This window comes from Rhagoletis zephyria, unplaced genomic scaffold (assembly GCF_001687245.7).
Source record: "Rhagoletis zephyria isolate East Lansing unplaced genomic scaffold, Rhagoletis_zephyria_1.1 Rzeph_scaffold_01573, whole genome shotgun sequence".
Taxonomy (NCBI): domain Eukaryota; kingdom Metazoa; phylum Arthropoda; class Insecta; order Diptera; family Tephritidae; genus Rhagoletis; species Rhagoletis zephyria.
In genome coordinates, this window is record NW_016158657.1 from 35,511 (window position 1) to 56,971 (window position 21,461).

A 21,461-nucleotide genomic window follows, 5' to 3' on the forward strand; every position below is an offset into this window, starting at 1 on the left:
TTATTATAAAAAAAAAATTTGAAATGGTAAATTCAACAAACCAAGACGATAAGTAAACAAAACCTGAGCAGCAAAGTAATCCTTTTTCACAAGCTTTTATTTAACTTGCTCTGTATGTATGTTTCTTAGGGGCAAATCTTGCAATGAATTTTTGACGAACTTCCCGATGACCTAGAGACTTGAAACTTCACCGTTGGCTTAGAACCCGATGACAATGTAATACGAAAGATGAATTAATTCGATAGGTGGCGCTGGAGTCGAGATATTTGGAAATGCCGTATTTATAGTCCGATTTGGTTCATATTTAGATCGGATATTAACTACATGAAAAGGAATAACTCCACTAAAAATAGTGGCCGATAGGTGGCGCACGAGTCTGGTAAACCAGTAGTTATGGTCCAATTTCGTTCATAATTAGAAAGCTCGTTTTAAAAATATTTGTTTATAATGTTACCTTTTTTCTTCATAATTCATATAAATCAGTCAATGATTAAAGTAGTTTCTTACACAATGCCTCGCACATTTTACAATTAGGAATACGCCGATACTATGTTTGTGTATGGTCTTTGCAACGATAATGAAAGTTCAGCCGTACGAGGGTACTCGAATCAATTACCGGACAGGAGTACCTTTTTTATAGGCTCCATGAGATTGGATCAGCCAGGCTACGCCAAGGCAATGAATTTTAGACAGCTTTGAGTAGAGATAACCTAGCACGTAATCGTACCCTACATCAATTTGATGATCACCCTGGAGAAAAATATCGCAGCAGCTTTTTCTGGCATAAATATATGGATATTNTCCTTTTTCACAAGCTTTTATTTAACTTGCTCTGTATGTATGTTTCTTAGGGGCAAATCTTGCAATGAATTTTTGACGAACTTCCCGATGACCTAGAGACTTGAAACTTCACCGTTGGCTCAGAACCCGATGACAATGTAATACGAAAGATGAATTAATACGATAGGTGGCGCAGGAGTCGAGATATTTGAAAATGCCGTATTTATAGTCCGATTTGGTTCATATTTAGATCGGATATTAACTACATGAAAAGGAATAACTCCACTAAAAGTTTTGCCGATAGGTGGCGCACGAGTCTGGTAAACCAGTAGTTATGGTCCAATTTCGTTCATAATTAGAAAGCTCGTTTTAAAAATATTTATTTATAATGTTAACTCTTTTCTTCATAATTCATATAAATCATAATTCATATGAGTCAGAGATTAAAGTGTTTTCTTACACAATGCCTCGCACATTTTACAATCAGGAATACGCCGATACTATGTTTGTGTATGGTCTTTACAATGATAACGAAAGTTCAGCCGTACGAGGGTACTCGAATCAATTACCGGACAGGAGTACCTTTCTTATAGGCTCCGTGAGATTGGATCAGCCAGGCTACGCCAAGGCAATGAATTTTAGACAGCTTTGAGTAGAGATAACCTAGCACGTAATCGTACCCTACATCAATTTGATGATCACCCTGGAGAAAAATATCGCAGCAGCTTTTTCTGGCATAAATATATGGATATTGATATTGAATACATTCGTTTAAATTTTACCGCAAAGTCACGATGCACAGTGGTTCAAAACTGGAATTTAATGTTCATAACTCACTGGAGCCTTAATTTTTGAACCAATTTGATTAATTTTTTTTTTTTAATGAAAACTTATAAAATTAGCAACCGATTGACCCCGATTTTTGAGCTTGCATATCGTCGTTTAAAGTGCAAAACCGCGTATCAACAAAATGCGAAACCGCGTATCAGCAAAATGCAAAACCGCGTATGTGAGATTGCATAAATTATTTTCTAGAGAATAAAATCGCTAATATTTCAAACTGGTTATATTTTTTATAAAGCAATCACATATCTGGCTAGTATATTTCAAGACGAATGGATAAGGATTTGCAGAACGACCATACGCGGTTTTGTACTTGAAACGACGATATGTTTATATTAAATTGTTTTAGTGCAAAGCGCGAAAAAAGTAGCAATTTTGAAAAAAATCTCCAGGGGGGCTACTCTGCAATGCGATGCGATAGGCAAATACATCGTTAAGTCGTCAGTTAATAAATGTTACATAAAAAAAAAACTAGTTGAAAAACAATTGTAGAGTTCCACCAAAACCAAAAAAAAAAACGCAAAAAAATTGGAAGTGTTATAAAAAAGTACAAGTGGCCTAGAGTTCCGTTGATTTTTAATAATTTATTTCGCTAACTTTTCGAGTACATCTTTTTTGTGTTGTGTACTTTAAATACTATTAAAAATCAATACTCATAGCTCTTTATTATTCTAAAATTTCATGATCTATAAAACTGCATACCCCAAAACTTTAAATTTTTGTATAACATTCCAAAATTTTTTTGGAATTTTTCTTTCGTTTTGGTCGAACTCCATAATTATTTCCAGCTAGTTTTTATTATTTAACATATAATAACTGGAACAGGTGAATCGATTTTTATTTTAAATTGCTACTTTTTCTGTACTTTGCACTAAAAAATGTAACACAAGAAAATGAAAATTCAACTCAACTGGTCTCTTATAAATTTTAAAGTTTTCTTAAAAAAAAATATTAAAATGTGATATAAATGAAGGCTCCCGCGAATTTTATTAATAGTAAATGCAAGTTTTAAACACTTCCAAAATAACGTTAGGACGGCTACTTATATACAAAAGCTTCTTCGACGTCACCAATTCGAACTAGCGCATATTTATGCGGGTTGCAATGCAACTAATCTTAAGCTCTATATGTCACTATGTTATTATGTTAACGACGAAGAAGCGCCTAACCATATGTTTATATGGTAAAAAGTTTATAAAATGTCAGCTTTGTAAAAATCAGGACATTAGGCATGAAAAGAAAAATCAGTCAGGACACTTTCGATCCTGAAATCAGGACGTCTGGTCACCCTAGTTTAGTGATGACTCTCGATCCTGATTGTATTCACTTTGTTATTTAATTTAGTATTCAAACAGGGAACAAATAAAAACACTTTTATATAATTCAGTCCTTTTAATATAGAAAAATAATAACTTTCTAAAACAAAATAATCACCGAAAACTATACTTATATTAAATTATTTAATTCAAACTGTCTGCATATTAAAATCAAATATGTAATCATTTTGTACATTTCTTGAGCTCCTCTAGTTGCTTTTCTTTAAGTAATAATTCAATTCTTTTTATTTTCATCTCACTTTCATAAAGTTCTTGTTCTCTACGATCCCTTCTTTTCAGTAGTTCTAGTTTTTCCTCTTCTAATTCTACAAGTTTTCTCTGATATCGCGCAGATTCTTTGACAACATTTTTCACTGTCTTCAATGTAGTTGCTATATTCGTCAGAATAGTTTCTTGCATATTTGTATGCTCTTGCAACAGATTATATTTCATGCCATTTTTTCGCTTCCTTCTGGCGGGTTCTGCTGCTGCTGCAAGTTCACGTTGTGCATCTGCTGAAGTTGTTGGTTCTTCATCATCGAATAGTGGCATGTCTGGTGAGCGTGTACCATCATCCTCAATATTTGACGTTTCACCCAATGGATCGAGCTGAAGCGCACTTTCGGCTTCTTGCTCAGCATTCTCAAAAGTTTCAAACTCCCGCCCAGCTGTTTCCGCTCCTTGCACAACACCTGGCGGATTTATTAGTTTATCAATTTGTAGCAAATTTGCTACAGCCTCATCCAGTGGATTAAGTAGCAATTTCCCTTTTCTTCTGCCACCTCTTGTACTGCATTCCAGCTTATATTTGACAAATTTCTTTTTAACCTTAAATTTTAAGTCTCTCCACACCTGAAAATTCATAATTTTTTAGTTCATTGATTTTTGACGTTATTATTATTGTTATTACCCTTTGCCAACCATCACTATCCCTCAGAGGTGGTCCATGAGCATTCAATAAATTAGTAATATCCTCCCATTGCTGATTAAAAGCGGTTGGATTCACTCCTCTTTGACATCCCTTTACCATACTGGGATTTTTCTCTATCTCAGCTACTAGAAGTTCAAATTGCTGTCCATTTGTAATTTTCAGTTTTTTATCCAATTCTATAATAATAAAAAAATTACACGTTAATTTATTTTTCGCAAACAAATACATATGTACATTTATATCTACAAACTTTCTTCGCGTTCTATGCGAATGTTAACGATAAGAAAAGAGTTTGTAAGCATACAATTATTTTTTTTTTTACTGTATTAAATTTTATATTGGGGCGTATTCTTGTTTTCGTACGAATCGAAAATCATGAAATTTTCCTATCATTTTGTATTCAAAAATTTCAAAATTTTCGATTCGTACGAAAACCAGAATACGCCTCATTAACTAATGTTTAATTTATTTTATGACTAAAGATTTAATAAATCAAGTTGTGGAAAATTACAACTGCACAGCAATTTGAAACTCTGGTCGCTTAGTTAGAAAAACATTTTTGTTTGGCCCAAGCGGTTTCAAAGGGAAGCCGCTCGAGCTAATTTTAAAGAGCAGTGGAACAAAATCTGCAAAAACTTGAATGTCCTCAAAATGAAAACAAATAAAGAAGTGTAAATTCTGGCGAAACCGAACTTTATATACCCGGCGCACGTGCAAGGGCTTTGCAAGACTTCGAGAATACCCCTATTGATTTTTCGCCTTTTTGTAAACTAAATGATAAGCAAGGGTATTTCTCCCGATTGCAAACAGTTTCCATAATTTCCCATATGGTAATAATCGGACCAAGGTGATCGATATTTATTTATTTTATTTATTTAGTCACGTCAATTTACTAAAATCTATAATCTTTTTTCTTGCTAATAGATTGTTGTATTTATTTTAACGGAGTTTTCATATTTCTGAAATTTACCGTTACATGGGAATACTCTGTTTGCGCCAGGGGCGATAACTTACCGAATTTGGTATAAATTGATAAATTGGTTAAAAAGGGTGCCCAACCCATTTTACAAAAACGTATGATGATATAATTTTCAGAAAAACATCGAGTTTGAGTGAGTTAGTAGTTTCTGATTTATCGCAGTTTTCGCATTTCAGTAAATTACCGTTATACCGAAGGTGGGCGTGGTTATTGCACGATTTCCATAACTTTCAACGAGTTTCTTAGTGAGACCCTAGAAAATTTTCGTACTGAGTTTGGTGGGGGTTGGTGAAGCAGCTGAAGCTGAAGCCTGAGATACAGCTTTTCATCTTAAGTGGGCGGTGCCACTTGTCCCATTTCCAGATTTCATACATAAATACAATTTTTGCTTCATTGGTTGGTTCTTGGGCTGTTGAGAGCAACTTGAAGAGAGTAGTTTTTGCTTCTCTTCTAGCCCAAAGTCGCCCGGAATATTTTTCCGGTCGAGTTTGTAAAAACTGTCAAACTACCAAAAGAAGAGGAAGAATGTAAAACATTCAAATTATAACCAATAAATATGTGCATATTAAGCCTTTTGACCAGACGTCCTATTTAATAGGACATGTCCTGATTTCAGGATCGAATTAAAGTGTCCTGACTGATTTTTCTTTTCCCGCCTGATGTTCTGATTTTTACAGAGCTGACCTTTTATAAACTGTTTATCGTCTAAACATATCGTGCATCTTGCGAGTGTCCTGATTTTTCTTTCGACTCATCTAATCTTATTTATCAACACCAACCAACAATTTTTAACTCTGGTTTTAATGTATTTCCCGTTACTTCAATGAGTAAGTTTGCCCATATTATGTGCGCTAAATAAAAGAGTACTGATCATTTCGCAAAAAAACAAATCTGGCAACATTATTATTATAATCACTGAAGAGATAAATCTCTACTCATTAAAAACTGATCCAAATGCAACTGTACTCTTCACCAATGAGCGATTAGGTTTTTTCTCTTTAATGCTGTGATGAAATTATTTTATCGGTCATTATACATACATATGTACATAATTGTGTATGTATGTATTTATGTATTTGTTTGTGGGATGTAGCGGATTCCACCAGATTTGTTTATTTTTATTTTTTTTAAGCGTGCAAAAGCCGCATGCCTTTACTGCTAAAACCTTTTCACTTTGCGGGTAAACTTTTGTTCACTTTAAGCGAGTGGTTTTAAATCAATCTAAATAATAAAGATTGTTGATGCCTTTTTTACAATTAGATGAACATGGTTTTTAGCTTTACATACATACACATCGCACACCGTCTTCAAAAGAGTCACAACTCAAAATAATACGTTTGTCAGAAAATGCGAAAAACTATTTCTTAGCACATAAAAGGCATATGGGCAAGGGCAACTTTACCTTGGGTTTTGTTTTTTAACAAATTATAACAAAAATTTGCCCAGCTCTTACTGAAAGGTAAATGAAAGCTCTGCGTACATTTTTAGCGCATAATCTCAAAAACGTCAAATTTTGAGTTGTGACTCATACATGTGGATATTTTATAAATGCTATTTTTATATATTCAGAAACCCCCGATTATGAACCTCAAGTGTATTCTAAAATCTGCAAAAGCCGTCAACCTATGCATCATTCTCAATATCTATCGTAAATTTGCGGCAATCAAACTATGACTTGCAATTTTTAATTACATAAAAAATAACGTAACGCATGTATACACGCATGTATATGTGAGCCATATGTACACTAAAATCAAGTTTACCCAGCAAAAAATTGAACGAGCTCTTAACAATTGTGGTTCAAATTACTTTGTGCGCTAATTTCAGCGGCAGCTCTTAAGGTAATCTTAATAAAGCAAAATTAGAATTTCCTTACACCGCCCTTCTTTTCACTTATTTTTGCCGCATTGATTTTGTTTTATTTTTTCTTTAAGTAAAGTGATTTATGAACATTCGCTCTCAACATTTATTAAAGGTTTATTTGAAAAAAAAAAAAAATTAAATAAACCTAATATTAATCACGCTTATTTAACGTTTATTATAGCAAACTTACTTTAAGTTATTTAAAAAAAAACATTTACTGAAATACCTGTTGGGTATAATCTTCTTGGGCATCTGTACATTTTCTAATACAGAAACAAAGTTACTGTTCTTAAAAACACCTCCGCGGATTTTGTTAACTTTTTGGATTATTATGATCAGAGAGCCACTACTGATTCAATATCAAGAAGAAAATTTCACAAGTAAATACCTTTAATTTAATGCCAGATCAGCTGCACCGTGATATAAAGAATTTTAACAGGATTATTTAAAAGTGTGTGTTTTAAAGTCTTTTATATTGTTGTTAACATTTTACAGATTTATTTAGATTAACTGATATGTTTAATCGTTTGAATATAAATCCAATGCGGGTAATAATGTTGTTTGTGATGTTGATGGAAGGCTTGATCTGCGCAGACTTTGTTCTTTGTCCAAAATCATTCGTCGAATTGAGATGTACATTTCATCCGCCATATTTGAGTTTTTCTTGGCAATTCGACGAAGTGCGTTGCCAATCTCGATTCCCTTCTCGGCGAATTCATCCACTTGACTTGAAATTAATTCGGTAAAATATTTCTCACGAGTATAAACCGGTTTGGCATTTAAACAGGTGCATCCCTTTTTTGTTCTTTTTGGTAGATGTTCTGTGGATACATCTGTTGTAGTACCTTCACTGTTGGAGTTACTATTATCTTCATAGTGATTACCATCCTAAAAATAAATCAAAATACATATAATATTTTTACAGTGGGCATAACAAAACAATTTGTTTTTCAGGCATCGACTACGGAATATGAATGGAAAGAGCTATAGCCAATGATTCGACTTTTTGAATTTCGGGCGCAGTAACTTTAAATGTAATACTGCTCTCGTCAACTGCCATCGATTGTTGTTGTTGTAGCAGCATACAAATTCCCCAAAGACTTTTTGGGGAGTGTTGCTGGAGTGACAGTCCTTGGCCAGATATAAATCTGGGTCGTTCCGGTTACGTAGACCCGACTGTCGTGGGATCGATCAATTTTCATGCTTAAAAGGGGCTTAATGAGTTGGAATCGTACCAGCACAAGTGTTTGATAAATCCATGGAATAATATTGGACGTTCGGAGAATGGAAGTGTGTGAGGTGGCTGTGACTGTAAGCATTTCAGCTAAGTTAGTACATCGCTGCATTTTAGATGAATATTAGGATATGAAAAAGCTTTCCGCGCGATGGATGGAAACATGGATCCACCACAATACATCAAAGCAAAGTCGGTCTGTCGGACAATAATCTAATGGCCACAGTATTTTGGGACTCACGCGGTGGCATTCTCATCGATTATCTGGAAAAGGGTAAAACGATGGCTGGCGTATATTATTCAGAGATTTTGGGCGGATTCGATATTGATTTGCAGCACAAACGTCCACATTAAGACAAGAAAAAAGTGCGCGGTTCCATCAAGGCAATGTACGAGTGGATTGGGCAAAAATCCTTCAATCGGGCTACGAACTCTGACCCCATCCACCATATTCAGATTTAGCAACCAACGACTATTTCCTGTTTCCAAACCCAGAAAAATCGCTGGGCGGTAAGAGATTTCGGTAGAATGAAGCGGTCATCTGTGAAACAAACGCTGATTTAGAGGATGTAGAAAAACCTTTCATTTGGAAGGAATTAAAGAATTTTAAAACGCTGAACTAAGTGTATGCCGCTAAAAGGAGATTATTATGACTTTTCAAATTGCTCTCGTAGTTGGCGCGAATTGTGTGTTGCATAATTTTTACGTGCGCACCGATGTGCATAGATTCAGAAGATAACTGAAAAGTCACCACAAAATCTATCATGCAATGCATAGAATATATTGAAAAAATTTTAGAACTTTTTCGTTGAACCTCAGGGAGAGAAGTGTCATGGCTATACAAAAAGTGTGGAATATAAAATAATTTATGTAAATACTATAAGAAAATGCTTACCAAATTATCTGCATTACCCGCTTCTTCGGTAGCTTCACATTGAAGAAATCTTAAAGAACTCATAAATCTCCACTCTCTCTTTCTCACAGTTTTAGTTTGCTTTTCTTTCTGCAAATACTTAAAAAATGTTTGACGCATGCCTATAAATAAATATAACAAATCAGTAAACTTATTGCATTTTTATCAAAAACACGTATGTACATACTTCGCCAACGAGCTTGCACTTCAGTTTCCTGACATTCAAGAACCTTTGCAATTTTTTTTAGTGATGCATCTGTAACATTTCGTTTTGCATGATTCGGATCTGCTCTCTTCCACAAACATGGCTGTGCTTCAACGAGTTCGAAGAGATGCAAATACTTGCTATCGGGCCATGTCTATTTTCATGTTATTAAAATAACATATTTATTATTCTAAAAAAACAAAAACAAATTTAATATGAAATGCATAAAATTACATACCTGCATGTCTTTAATTTTTTGCTTATTTGCTGCTTGTCGTGGGCCTGATTCGTCCATTTTAACCGCATCAACACAAGAATACACAAGAAATTTAAAATAAATGTGAGACGGATTGTTCTCACCAACATGTTGAAAAGAATAAATATAAGTCATGAGAACGATCGATTGCGATCATGAGAATAGTCCAATAAATACTATTTATTTACAGGAGCATAAGAATAGTTCTTATGAGAATTTAGATTTTTTATGAGAATAAATTCTCGTTGCTATTTACAAGATTCTCCGGTATAAAATCGGTGTTATGACACCACTTTCACGAGAAACAGCAAAATCCATCAAGTCACAGAAAATATACTTTGTTTCGGGTGATCCATATTAGACCTTTTTAATTTAATTTCAAATAAAACACTTAAAACATAACTGGGTGTTGGAATATTTATTATTGCCCGAAAGGACCTTCTCTGAAATTTACTTTTTTAAATAATTTCATTCAACTGTTGGCCGCAGACAGAACATAATCTTCAATAACGAGCATGCCGCACCTTTATAACGGACTTTTAGCTGCCTGAAATTGAAGCGCGTGATGTTGGCAACATTTGGAAATTATTTTAAGGAAGTAAATGTCAAAAATGTTCTTTCGGGCAATAATAGAGATTGCGACGTTCAGTTATGTTTTAAGTATTTTATTTGAAATTAAGAAAAGGTCTAGATGGATCACTATTTAAATAGGTAAATTAATTGTTTATCTCAGCAATATTAAAATATTTTTTTGATGTGTAAATATCTTAGCTCCCAGCTAGGCGAAATTTGGATTCTAGCCTCATTGTAAACCATGCGGTCGTATGTTCGAGTACCATGGTCAGTAGATTATTCATTAAATTTTTATGTTTTTTTTATTATTCAATGATAATGCAATAACAATGGGAAAATTTTTTTCGAATCTTCAAAACCTGTAAAAACTTCAAACATTTTAGAAATATCTTCAGTATGCAGTCTTATAACCCATTCAAATTTAGTAGACTACGGTGCAAGTTTGACGAAGCACCATACAAAGTATTAAAGTTCGACGAATTTTTTTTATGGAAGAAAATGAACTACGCCTTCAACAAAAAAAAATGCCAAAACTCATTATTGCACTAAAATTTAATAGACTACAAAACTGCATACTCAAAATCATTCTGAAAATTTTTACGAATTTTAAAAATTCGAAATAAATAGATCCCATTATAGGACTAGGCTTAAAAGTTGTGGAATAGATGACAGTTTGTTACAAAAAAATTTCAAGTATGTAAATCGATAATTAACTACGGGGAAAAAAAAATTTTTGTTTCAAAAATCGATATCTCGAAAACGGCTTTGATGTTCATTCGAAAAGCGTGACTATCGCGAATGCTAAGCAAATTTGTATTCCAACTATTTGATGTTATACATCCTCTCACTGCAATCATCTTGTAGACTGTTACTACCTCTGGTCACTTTGTAATTGGTGTTGAGGAGCACTCTTCCCTTTATGTGGAGCGCTTGTGGGTTTTCGCATAAACATACATACATATATGTATGTGCATATATAAATAAACAATAATATATAGTACAATGCATATGAACATGCTTATCATGATACGACAACTACTCTTAATCTTTTGTTTTTGCTACTTTTTTTTACTCGCACTCTTCACCAAATTGAGAGCATGCAAGTGAGTGCTCCCAATCAACCGGTGGCTACTACTTGCGACACGGTTACGGTAATAATGAGAGTCAACAAATGTCGATGGGGCTCAAGTGAAATGTTTACACGTATATATGTACGTATGTATGTATGTATTTCCATTGATACTGGCCATTAAAAAATCATTGTTGTTATTGGTGGCTCTTGGATACCCAAAAAGGCGGATCGCCGGCAACACAAAAAGGTAGAACCGCTGAACAGCTCAACCAGTTGGTGCGAGTTGCTCGAACGCGTCGGTTGGCTTTTTCCAAAGCTCTTTTTCGCTGTCATTCAGTGTTTTTAGCGCAATTATTTTTGGTAGAAACGAAAGTGTGTTCAACTTATAATTTGTATTTTTCAAATTAATTCAAAAAGGTAATGGAAGCGTGATTTTTTTTTTTTTAAATCACTATTGGCATGTGTTTTTGTGTGCTTGTACTAATTTAAGTAAGTGTGTGCTGAGAAAGACAAATAAGCATAAAATTCAATTTGCCAAATATTTTGAGCAGTGAACGAATCTGGTGGTATGCTCTTGGTCGAAATGAGTACCTATAAGCTTGGATGATCGTACGCAAGCCAACTCTTGCAAGGAGAGTTGATGAAAAGAAATGCGTTTTCATGGTTTAGTCATACATATGCATGTATGTATGTATGCATGTATGTATGTATGTATAGGCAAAATGGCACAGCGGCAAATGTGTCGAAAATCNTAATTTGCCAAATATTTTGAGCAGTGAACGAATCTGGTGGTATGCTCTTCGTCGAAATGAGTACCTATAAGCTTGGATGATCGTACGGAAGCCAACTCTTGCAAGGAAAGTTGATGAAAAGAAATGCGATTTCATGGTTTAGTCATACATATGCATGTATGTATGTATGCATGTATGTATGTATAGGCAAAATGGCACAGCGGCAAATGTGTCGAAAATCCCCGGAACAAACAAGTAAAAAAAAAAACTAAAACAATAAAAATAACTAACGGTCAAAATCAATTGTCTACGAAAGATTCTAATTGAAATTCACTGTAATCGTCACTATGTGCAAGTTCACGACTTTTATTTAAAATAATTACAAGTGGTTTGCTGTTAAGTGGTTTTCAGCAAAAGGGCCATTCCATTACGACCGGTGGAACGGCCATTTGACTTCAAAATATGATCAGTTGTGAATTAAACCTATGTCAGCGGAACTTATAGAACAGTGAAAAATATGTTTTCGCATAGATAGATAAATAACTAATCTATACAAGTTCTTAAAAAAAAAATACCAAAGCACTCAAAGTTGATTTTTTGCCAAAATTACTTAATTTTCAGAGCCAATTAATTTTTGTGTTGTAAAATTCATATTATACGCTTTCCTTTTCACTAAAACTTATGCTTCATAGAAATATTAAAAAGTATTTAAAACTGTGACTGGTGGGACAGTTCCTTGTGACTTTTGTAAAGTAAAAGTTTCCATAGACAAAAATTACACCTATTTTTTAAATATTTTTCAGCAGACTAATGGAAATGTGGTGATTGGAATAATTACAGCATTTTAAAAATGTTATGTCGTTTTCCTCTTTTACATGTTTTTGTTCGAGGGAAGATTTTTGAAGCACTCAACCATATCTTTTTATATACATACATACAAGCTATATAAAAGAAGCAGCAAATAGTGATGAATGCGTTACTAGATTGTTCTGTATATACATATGTACATATGTATGTCTATACATACTTGTTCGTCAAAAAAGTTAATAGCGCTTTTTTTGTTTGTTTTTTGTTACATACATATGTACACACATAAATATACCCGCACGTGCATATCTTCTTACATATATATGTTCATAAGTATGTACATATGTACCTTCCTCATAATGGCGGGTGTCCTTGATGATGATTCGAAATGAAAATTTTTTTGTTGGTTTTAAACTCTTCACAAAAATGATGACTTACTAATAATTGACTTGATTTGGCTACATTTTTATATACGAGCACACTTGTGCACAAGAGTATATCAAGTTTGCTCGTATAATGGTTGTTTGTAACAGCCTAAAGGAATCTAAATAGATATAGACATAAGTATATGTATGTACAGTGACTCAAACAAAGTACCACGTGCTGATGTTTTTTAAATATTCGTAATCTTTTTCGGGCTACTTTTTTGTTGTTATTTTTCTATAAAAATACCGTCCAAGCATTAACCAAACCATATACATAAATCACAGTTTCAGACTTTATACAAACTTTAGGAAAATTCAACAAATTTTCATCAAAATTTTAACCTTTTAATCGGAATCTATAGAACATTTTTGGTTATGCAATTTTATATAGCCCATATAATTTTTGGTCTAATGAAGTGCAAGTTTCAAAAATGCTCAGAATGAAGAGAAACATCGAGTAAGCTATTCTGTATCGAGTATTGAATTTAGGTATCTAAACGAAACTAGTAACTAATGAAGCTAATTTAGTAAAAATAGATATTTACAATTACCTCTGCACAAAAAATTATGTAAATTCTTAAATTTTTTTCGAATACGGGCCCTGCCGACCTATGATTTGTTGTATATGATTATCTCTGTTGTTGACTTTGGTCCAACATAGAAAAGGGTTAAAAAAAATGTTTATCAGACTATGACCACGTTCAGCTTCCATGTACTTAGGATCACATAAGTGGATCTAGGTAACCGCTTTATCCATGTTCAACAATTTTTCAATTATTTTAATAAATTATCATGAAAGAAAAGTGAAAACAACTATTTAATACGTGCGTCAGGTATTTAAGGTTGGGTTTCTCCCGGACCTCAGACTTCCTTACTTGTTTTGACTCTATTGGGTGAAGCAAAAAAAATTAATTATTTTTATTGAGGAAGTGTATTTTTTGAATTACATCTGTAATTTTCGTTGGCAGTATGCTGATTAAGGCAATCATTATTACATTTACAAAGCGGCAAAGTCATATTTACATATATGAAGATTCATAGCTGCAAATATACATACTTACTTACATACATACATTTGAATTTATGTATGTATGTATACATTTTTTAATTGTTAATAGTAATTTATCGGAGCTGAGGATGACTACTACACCCAATAATTGCTTAAACCTGTTCGTTTAATTACTGAAATTCTAAGTTTTAAATTGTTGGTAGCACGTTAGAATTTTTGCTGTCTGTATTGATAGACACATTACTACGCACAAATCACAGCCTGACACCTTAACGTTTTAATTCCACGCAGAGAACAAGATTTTGATTAATAAGTGGAAAAATTATTCAAATTCTTCATCAATGGTACCTTAAGGCTATTAAATTATTTAACTATTTAAGTAGAATTATGTTTAAATTCATTATAATCGCGTGCGAATAAAAAATAAACAAAAATGTACGAAAAACGACACAGCACACAATTATTTAAAAGCAAAAATAATAATTTAAAAATAATAAAAATCAGTTCCGAACAAATGTATCAGCACAGAGAGAGTTTTATATTTTACTGTTTTCGTTAATTTTTTATAAAAATATAGTAGATACTACAACAAAAACCAGAAAAATAAAATGTTTAGACTTTATGCAAAAGTCAAGAAAATTCAATAAATTTGCGTACTAACTTGAAACTTTCTAATCAGATTTTTTTAGAAAAATTCTATGCATGCAGTTTTATGGCCCATTCAATTTTAGTATAACAAAGTGCAAGTTTGAAATTGCCAAAAAACCGCGTTGATTTTTGGCAAAATATCTCGACTCTGGCGCCACCTAGCAAGACCATTTTACGCAAACATTTTTCTGCTTACATAACCAGTATACTATATTTAAAAAAAAGCAGACTAATTGGCCAATAAATACGTTAGATATATGACTTTAATTTTTTATTTTTTTTGTCGCGGTAGACCTTCCGATGGAAACACCCATCTTTCGTACATGAGAGTGGGCCTTGATTATAAAAAAACGTTATAATCACCAATAGTGATATATAATATGAGATATGTTTCTAATCTTCTTTTGAATATTTAACCGCATGATTTTTTTTTAGCAAAAGTGTACAGTCCACGTACCCCATACCACTTACTAATAGGAGTAGAAATTCCCGACGAATTACGAATTGGAAATTGGTCATTCCCTTAGAGTGATTGAACGAAAAAAAGAAAGAAATTAATGAAATAATTCCTGAAATGGTAAGAGCGCTATTTAACGTAAGGAATTTCGCAATTTCATTGTTAGTTTTGAAACGACAGCTGATAACAAAGTTGCAAATGTGGAAATCTGTTATCATATGTCCGCGCGATTAAGATGAAGGAAATAGATAAGAAAAAATGTACAGTGGATAAGTGTGGCAATTGCTAAGATTAAATGAACAAACATGTATTTAATTTATTGAAATTGCATGTAAATCGTATCACCGTATCAACACACTTGACACTATGCATCGTGTCGGGTGTTCATGTGGAGAGTCGACAATTACAAAAGTGTGTGTGAGTGTTTTTTTTTTGCCACAATATTGGTTAAAAAGGTGTCAAATTTTAAACGAACATTGCTTTTGCACATTTTTACCTGAACTGTTATTCGCATGCAGGTTATTTATGGATAAATGCCGGTAATAACTGCGTGAAACAAATACATATAATCGTATTTACGCCCATGGAAACAAACTGAATATTCGGTACACACCTATCTCGCTTTGTTACGAAATTCGAGTAATTGGCGATAAAACAAAAATAACAAACAATTTTACATACCATGTATGTACATATTTACAAATTTACGTCAACAAACTGAAGTGTTTTATATACCCGCTACACATAGGAAATGACTTGAAGGTTCGACTCTGTTGCAGCAGTGCGCTTCCGCCATCAGACTAAGAAGAATAAGAAGCTCTGGTTGCTCCTATAACTCTGAGTACTCGGCAAACTTGGGAATACTCGACTTCATGTCAGAAGAAATTGATCGGAGCGTTCCGTAGCTGGCCCCGAGCGGATCTTTGTCTACACACGTCCCTCCAAGCAGTGAATGAGAGAATGGCATCCTCCGGATAAGAGATCGAATAAACATCTTCACGCATGGATCGAAGAAGCTGAATGACGGAGTTGAAGGAAGTGTATTCTGGCAGGAACTTTTCAGTCAATTTCATCTTAGGGCTGCCGGATTTTTGTAGCATTTTTCAAGCAAAAAAAAAAGCCGATCGGCTACGCACCTGCGTATTACTGCTTAGAAGAGAAAATATCTACGCTGTTAGCCAAGCAGAAATTAGTGCTTCAGGATCGGTCGTAGTAGAATGCCTTACCCCTTTCTCAATCGTCTCGGTCCACTTCCAAATCATGTCGGTACAGTAACATCGAAGGAAATTGCAGGGCTGATGAATTAGCTAGGCAGGATACTCATGAGATATTCTCTTTTTCTAAACTCACACGGATTACCTTTCCAGGAATAATCCATAATATGGTATTACAATGGACAACATAAACAAACCGAACTTTAAACATATACCCAACGCACATATTAAATATCGGTGTTTCACCATTTTGTAAATAAAATGATAAGCAAGGGTGTTTTCCCCCTGATTTATTAGATTGACTGTCGATTAAATGAAAAACGATTTTTTCGATACTGTCAGTTTTCATATTGAATTCAAAAAACAAAAAGATATTGTTCACTTAAATTACTTTCATGTGAAACTGGGCATGAATCACGTAACTTTGAAACGATTGTCGTTCGAACGATACTGACAAAACGATGTCGTCAAAACACTGATTCATGCATTTATTTTGCTGTTACGTGCTACTGTTACTGTTACGTAAAGCAAAACTGGAATTGAGTGGACGATATCGCACAAAAGATCCAACAATTTCTGGTTTTCATGAAGAAAGAAAATCTCAGCACGATATCGTCCAGACGATTGTCGTCATACGTGATTCATGCCCTGGCTATTAATGAATTAAGTAATTGGACCAAGTTTGCTAGAAACGGATAAGGCGCTTTCCGATAGTAGTCATAGTCATAGGGTAGGCGATGTGGCCATAGGTAGGTGGTGCAACGCCGACTTCCACCATTTTCAATATCAATTTACCTTGGATAAAGGACAACCAAGTACATACCAAATTTCGTTGAGATATTCAAACAGTTTACTTGAGTTATTGATTTCTCTTTTCGTTCTAAGCATTTATATCTATTTCGATCACTTTAGGCTGTTACGAACAAGACGTTATACGAACAAAGTTATAATACCCTTGTGTACAAGTGCACTCGGGTATAAAAAATAGTCAAAAAATCGATTAAGTATATTCATGCAAATAATTGCCACCCTCTCGCGTGAGAATTTGAACAGCTGACCAGACTCAAAGAAGTATTTTGCATTAGTTTTTGTTTACGATATACAAAATGTGTTTTTCCTTAATTTTTTATAAAAATATAGCTTATTCTACAACAAAACCATGTAAATCAAAATTTCAAATTTTGCAGAGAATTCAGCATGTTTTCATCGAACTTTCAAATTTCTTAATAAATTTTTTTGGGGAAAAATTCGAGTGTGCAGTTTATAAAACTATAATCATATAAAATATTTTTTTTTTTTGTATAAAAGAAAATGCTCAACACCGACAACAAAAAAAAAATTATCAAAAGTTAATGAATCTTTAAGCAACTTAAAATTTGCAGTTCGTTATACTAAAATTGAATGTGCTAAAAAACAGCATACTCGAATTTTCTATAAAAAAAAATCGTATTAAAATGTGTGAAATTTTATTGAAAATTTGCTAAATTTCCCTTTATTTTCTCCAAAGCTTGAAATATTGATTTACATAGTTTTTGTTGCAAAATGTGCTATATTTTTATAAAAAATTTACGAACCAAACATTTATTGTATACCTAATATCGTAAAATACTTCTGTGAGTCACTGTATGTAGAGTTTACAAAAAAAAAAACGGTATTTTAACCCTCTACTGCATGAAGGAGGTGAATACAAACATTTTAACTGTGAAAAATATGTTGTATACGTATCGAAAGAAAAAACTAATGAAAAATTTTATGAAAACAATAGAAAACAGTTGGGTATTAGTAAACAAATTATTTATTGAGTATTAAAATTGCGACAATCACTAAAATTAATGTAGAGGGTATGAACTTTAGTCATTTTCATATTCTCCACAGTGAAGTGTACCTTAGCAGTGAAGCTTATCTCAATTGAGATAGACTGGATGTACGCTTATCAGCACAATACGTACTTTTGTGTGCGCAATGTATGCAAGCACCAAAATATGTATGTAAGTAAGTACATATGTATTTATCATACATATGTATGTATGTATGTGCATCATCTGAATATATTTTCGCATGCATAAAAACAACGAAGAAATACTGTGTATAAAAAAAATAAATAAAAATTGCATTGTTTACATATGTACATACATACATATATACCTACATAGGTTACTTATGTATGCACATTTTTACTGTTCAATGTAAAATATAACCAACCACTTTAACGGTTGACTGACTAATGGGTTCGGCGCTACTTTGTTAATTGCCCAACAGCCAACTTCTTACTCCAACTAAATGAGATACAGATATACTATACAAACTTTAGGTCAGTAGCTTAAGCACAAGCGTTTGAAATGCAAAACCGGCAAAGTGGCCTCATATGCCGAAATGTTAATAATGTATATATAAATATACAAACATACATACATACATGTGTATACTTGCATGCACTTACATATATTTATCTATATATGATAAGCGTGTATGCCAAAGCCTTAGTGTATAAAAGGCGCATATCTACACATACATAAGTACTGAGTTGGATGTGCAAACCAAGAGGAGAGAAAAGCAAATTTACTTAAATTTTGTTTATAAAAATTCTTGTATTGCACAGTCATCGTTTAATTTACACTTACAAAAGTACATACATACATACTATACATATAGGAGGTGAGTAGGTATGGAATTGAAAAATTCTTTGCAAAATAGTTTTGCTAATAGTGCAAGCTATCCATACTTGTAATTGTTTAGTTAGCAAAATTCGATTTCAACAAACCGTTCGGTATGTACTTCAAGTTCTTTTTGAATCATCAATCTCGATTAAGCATTAAAATTAGGCAGGCATATAATTAGGTAAGGTTAGGAGGTTCGAAATAACATCCGATATACCAAACAAATTGTGTTTGTATCTCATGGTGCATATTGTAGCTTTGCTGCAAGTGTCACAATCCATAACAAAAAATGTTGAGTTATGTACATAAAAAAGTATGCATAAATGAACGCCATTTCCTCTTTTATGTTGTGCGAAAATCGAATAACTGTATCGGTTAAAGGCCGGTTATGTTATGGAGTCTATCACGCCCATAATGCTGTTTAACCTGCAGTTAGTGTTAACTAGACCTTGAATAACTGAAAGTGACTAAATGTAGCTCATTAGAAGAAAATGTACATATCTTCATTTTTCTATTAAACCAAAAAGTGCCCCATTTTGCAACTGGTACTTGTGTAAAATTTTCAGTGGTTCAGCTGCATTCTAGTTACCTCTAATAAAAATCTATAGTCTTTTTTTTAAACTTTCTATACATGAAAAATTGTTTCTCTAAATTTTTTCCACCCAAGACAAAATATTTTTGGGTGAATATGGCAATACTTGAACAATGCTTTTTCATACCCATTTTGACTTGCTATTAACCATGATACAAATATTATTTTATTATTTTTATCATGCTATTAACACAATCAACCATATTGATTCTTTATTTTAAATCAAAAATTTTAAAACCAAATGTTTTACTTTAATAATCACTTGCGTTACAACAAACAAAACTAAAATTTTAAATAATTTGTGCTGTTCAGAAGCATTTTAGCCTCAGTAGAGTACGCACTCAGAAAAGTGGTAGGATGCACGACCCATTGCGCATGGGCGCGTATGTAAACTGTAAACATTGAAACCGTTTTTCTTAAGTTTTTTGGATTATGACACTCTTGCAAGCAAGTGAGCGATATGTATGTATGTATGTACTTGCATGTGCACGCTACGCTGTGACAAGTTGTTGCTAATCCCTTTAATCTTTGGGTATATCATATGCGCAGACATATCTACATTAGTACATACATGCATTCACACAATATATTTGATAAACATACAAAAAAGATTAGAAATAAAGTTAAGGACTCTTTGTAACCCCATTATAGTTGTGTTGATAAGTGTATTTTATATACTTAAATTGAGTGCTTCTACATGTATTTAAGTATGTATGTATGTATGTATGCATGTATGTGATCAATCTACACTATTTCACCAAGTAAATTTCATTATATTACGAAAATAACCTAATTAAGTGAGCAAATGAGAGAGAAAAGTGTAAACAATCAACAATACAGCTACTATTACAATAGTTTCAAATTATAAATTGCAACAAATAATTGTGTGAATATGTGATAATGCGAATATGTACATAGGTAGACACATGCACAGGTCCATATACTGAAGTGCATTATTTCAGTTGCAAGCTTGATACGAATAGTAAATAAATAAATAAATAAAATATAGAAAAGCACAACGAAGTTAAAACAATCCTATGAAAAGCACCAAAAATAATTAAGAGTTAAAAAGAATAAAAAAGTGTAATTGAAAATTAGTCGAAGAATAAATTTTTGTTTGATAGCGAATTTATTCGACAAGTGTCTACCAGCCATAATTTGCTAATGGAATTTTAGCTCAAATCTCATTATTAGATAAACGAAACACACGTGAGAGCTTAGATGCATACGTACATACAAACATAATTTGAAATTGAACGGGGATTTTACCGAAATTAAAGTTTTTACGATACTTGAATAGTCAATGTTGAGGGAGTTAGTCATCTATTGACAAATGAGTTTTCCTCGATATGTCACACCACGCGACGCCAGCGGGGCAATCAATAATATTTTTAGCCCAAGTAATTTCATTTCATTATACGATTGCAAAAATTGAGATAGAAATTTGGTATGTTGGTTGCCCTCTAGCCAAGGTAGGTTGGTATTGAAAATGGGCAAAATCGGACTGTGTAACCACGTCCACTTCCCATATAACGGTATTTTCGAAAAATTCAAAAACTGCGATATTTCAGTAAATATTAAATGTATGTACATTGTTGAAAATTAGTATGTGGAGTAGAATTGTGGTAGAAAATAATATTGTTATGAAATATTTGGAAAATGGGCGTGACCCCGCCCACTTATGATGAAATGCTGTATCTCGGTGCGAGGCTTGGGTATGCGCTAGCTAAGAAATCTGTTGAAAATCTTTGAAATCGGGCAATAACCACGCCCACCTGCCATATAACGGTAATTTACAGAAACACGTAATTTGCGATAAATCAGTAACTACTGGAGCTAATTCACTTAAAATCGATAATTGCAATAACCATTTATTGTTTTTATGTGTAAATTAGGAAGTACTTATTAAAATTTTAGTAAAAAAAAATTTTAAAACCAAACTCAAAAAAGTCGTTT

The 21,461-nt window shown here is 33.1% G+C and overlaps 2 protein-coding genes across 10 annotated transcripts in view; one reads left to right on the top strand and one right to left on the bottom strand.

Moving 5' to 3' along the window:
- Pih1D1 (PIH1 domain containing 1) overlaps positions 1–21,461 on the bottom strand; it is a 35,484-nt gene that overhangs the window by 10,097 nt on the left and 3,926 nt on the right. Inside the window, exons 3-6 of one of the 3 annotated variants that reach the window (XM_017618192.1) lie at positions 9,303–9,346; positions 9,047–9,218; positions 8,842–8,981; positions 7,190–7,600 (exon numbers count right to left, since the gene is read on the bottom strand). The exons of 1 other annotated variant lie outside the window; for it this stretch is intronic. In XM_017618192.1, coding sequence (XP_017473681.1) covers positions 7,232–7,600; positions 8,842–8,981; positions 9,047–9,218; positions 9,303–9,346 — 725 coding nt within the window. In that variant the 3' untranslated portion in view covers positions 7,190–7,231. Of the gene's footprint in view, positions 1–3,062; positions 3,792–3,849; positions 4,047–7,189; positions 7,601–8,841; positions 8,982–9,046; positions 9,219–9,302; positions 9,347–21,461 lie in introns of those variants that run through there. One more of the 3 variants, XM_017618191.1, reaches the window with a different exon arrangement.
- MRP (Multidrug-Resistance like Protein 1) overlaps positions 11,223–21,461 on the top strand; it is a 47,181-nt gene continuing 36,942 nt past the window's right edge. For all 7 annotated transcript variants that reach the window (XM_017618185.1, XM_017618181.1, XM_017618183.1 and 4 more), the window contains exon 1: positions 11,223–11,382. The gene's annotated coding sequence lies outside the window, so the exon portion shown is untranslated. The remainder of the gene's footprint in view (positions 11,383–21,461) is intronic.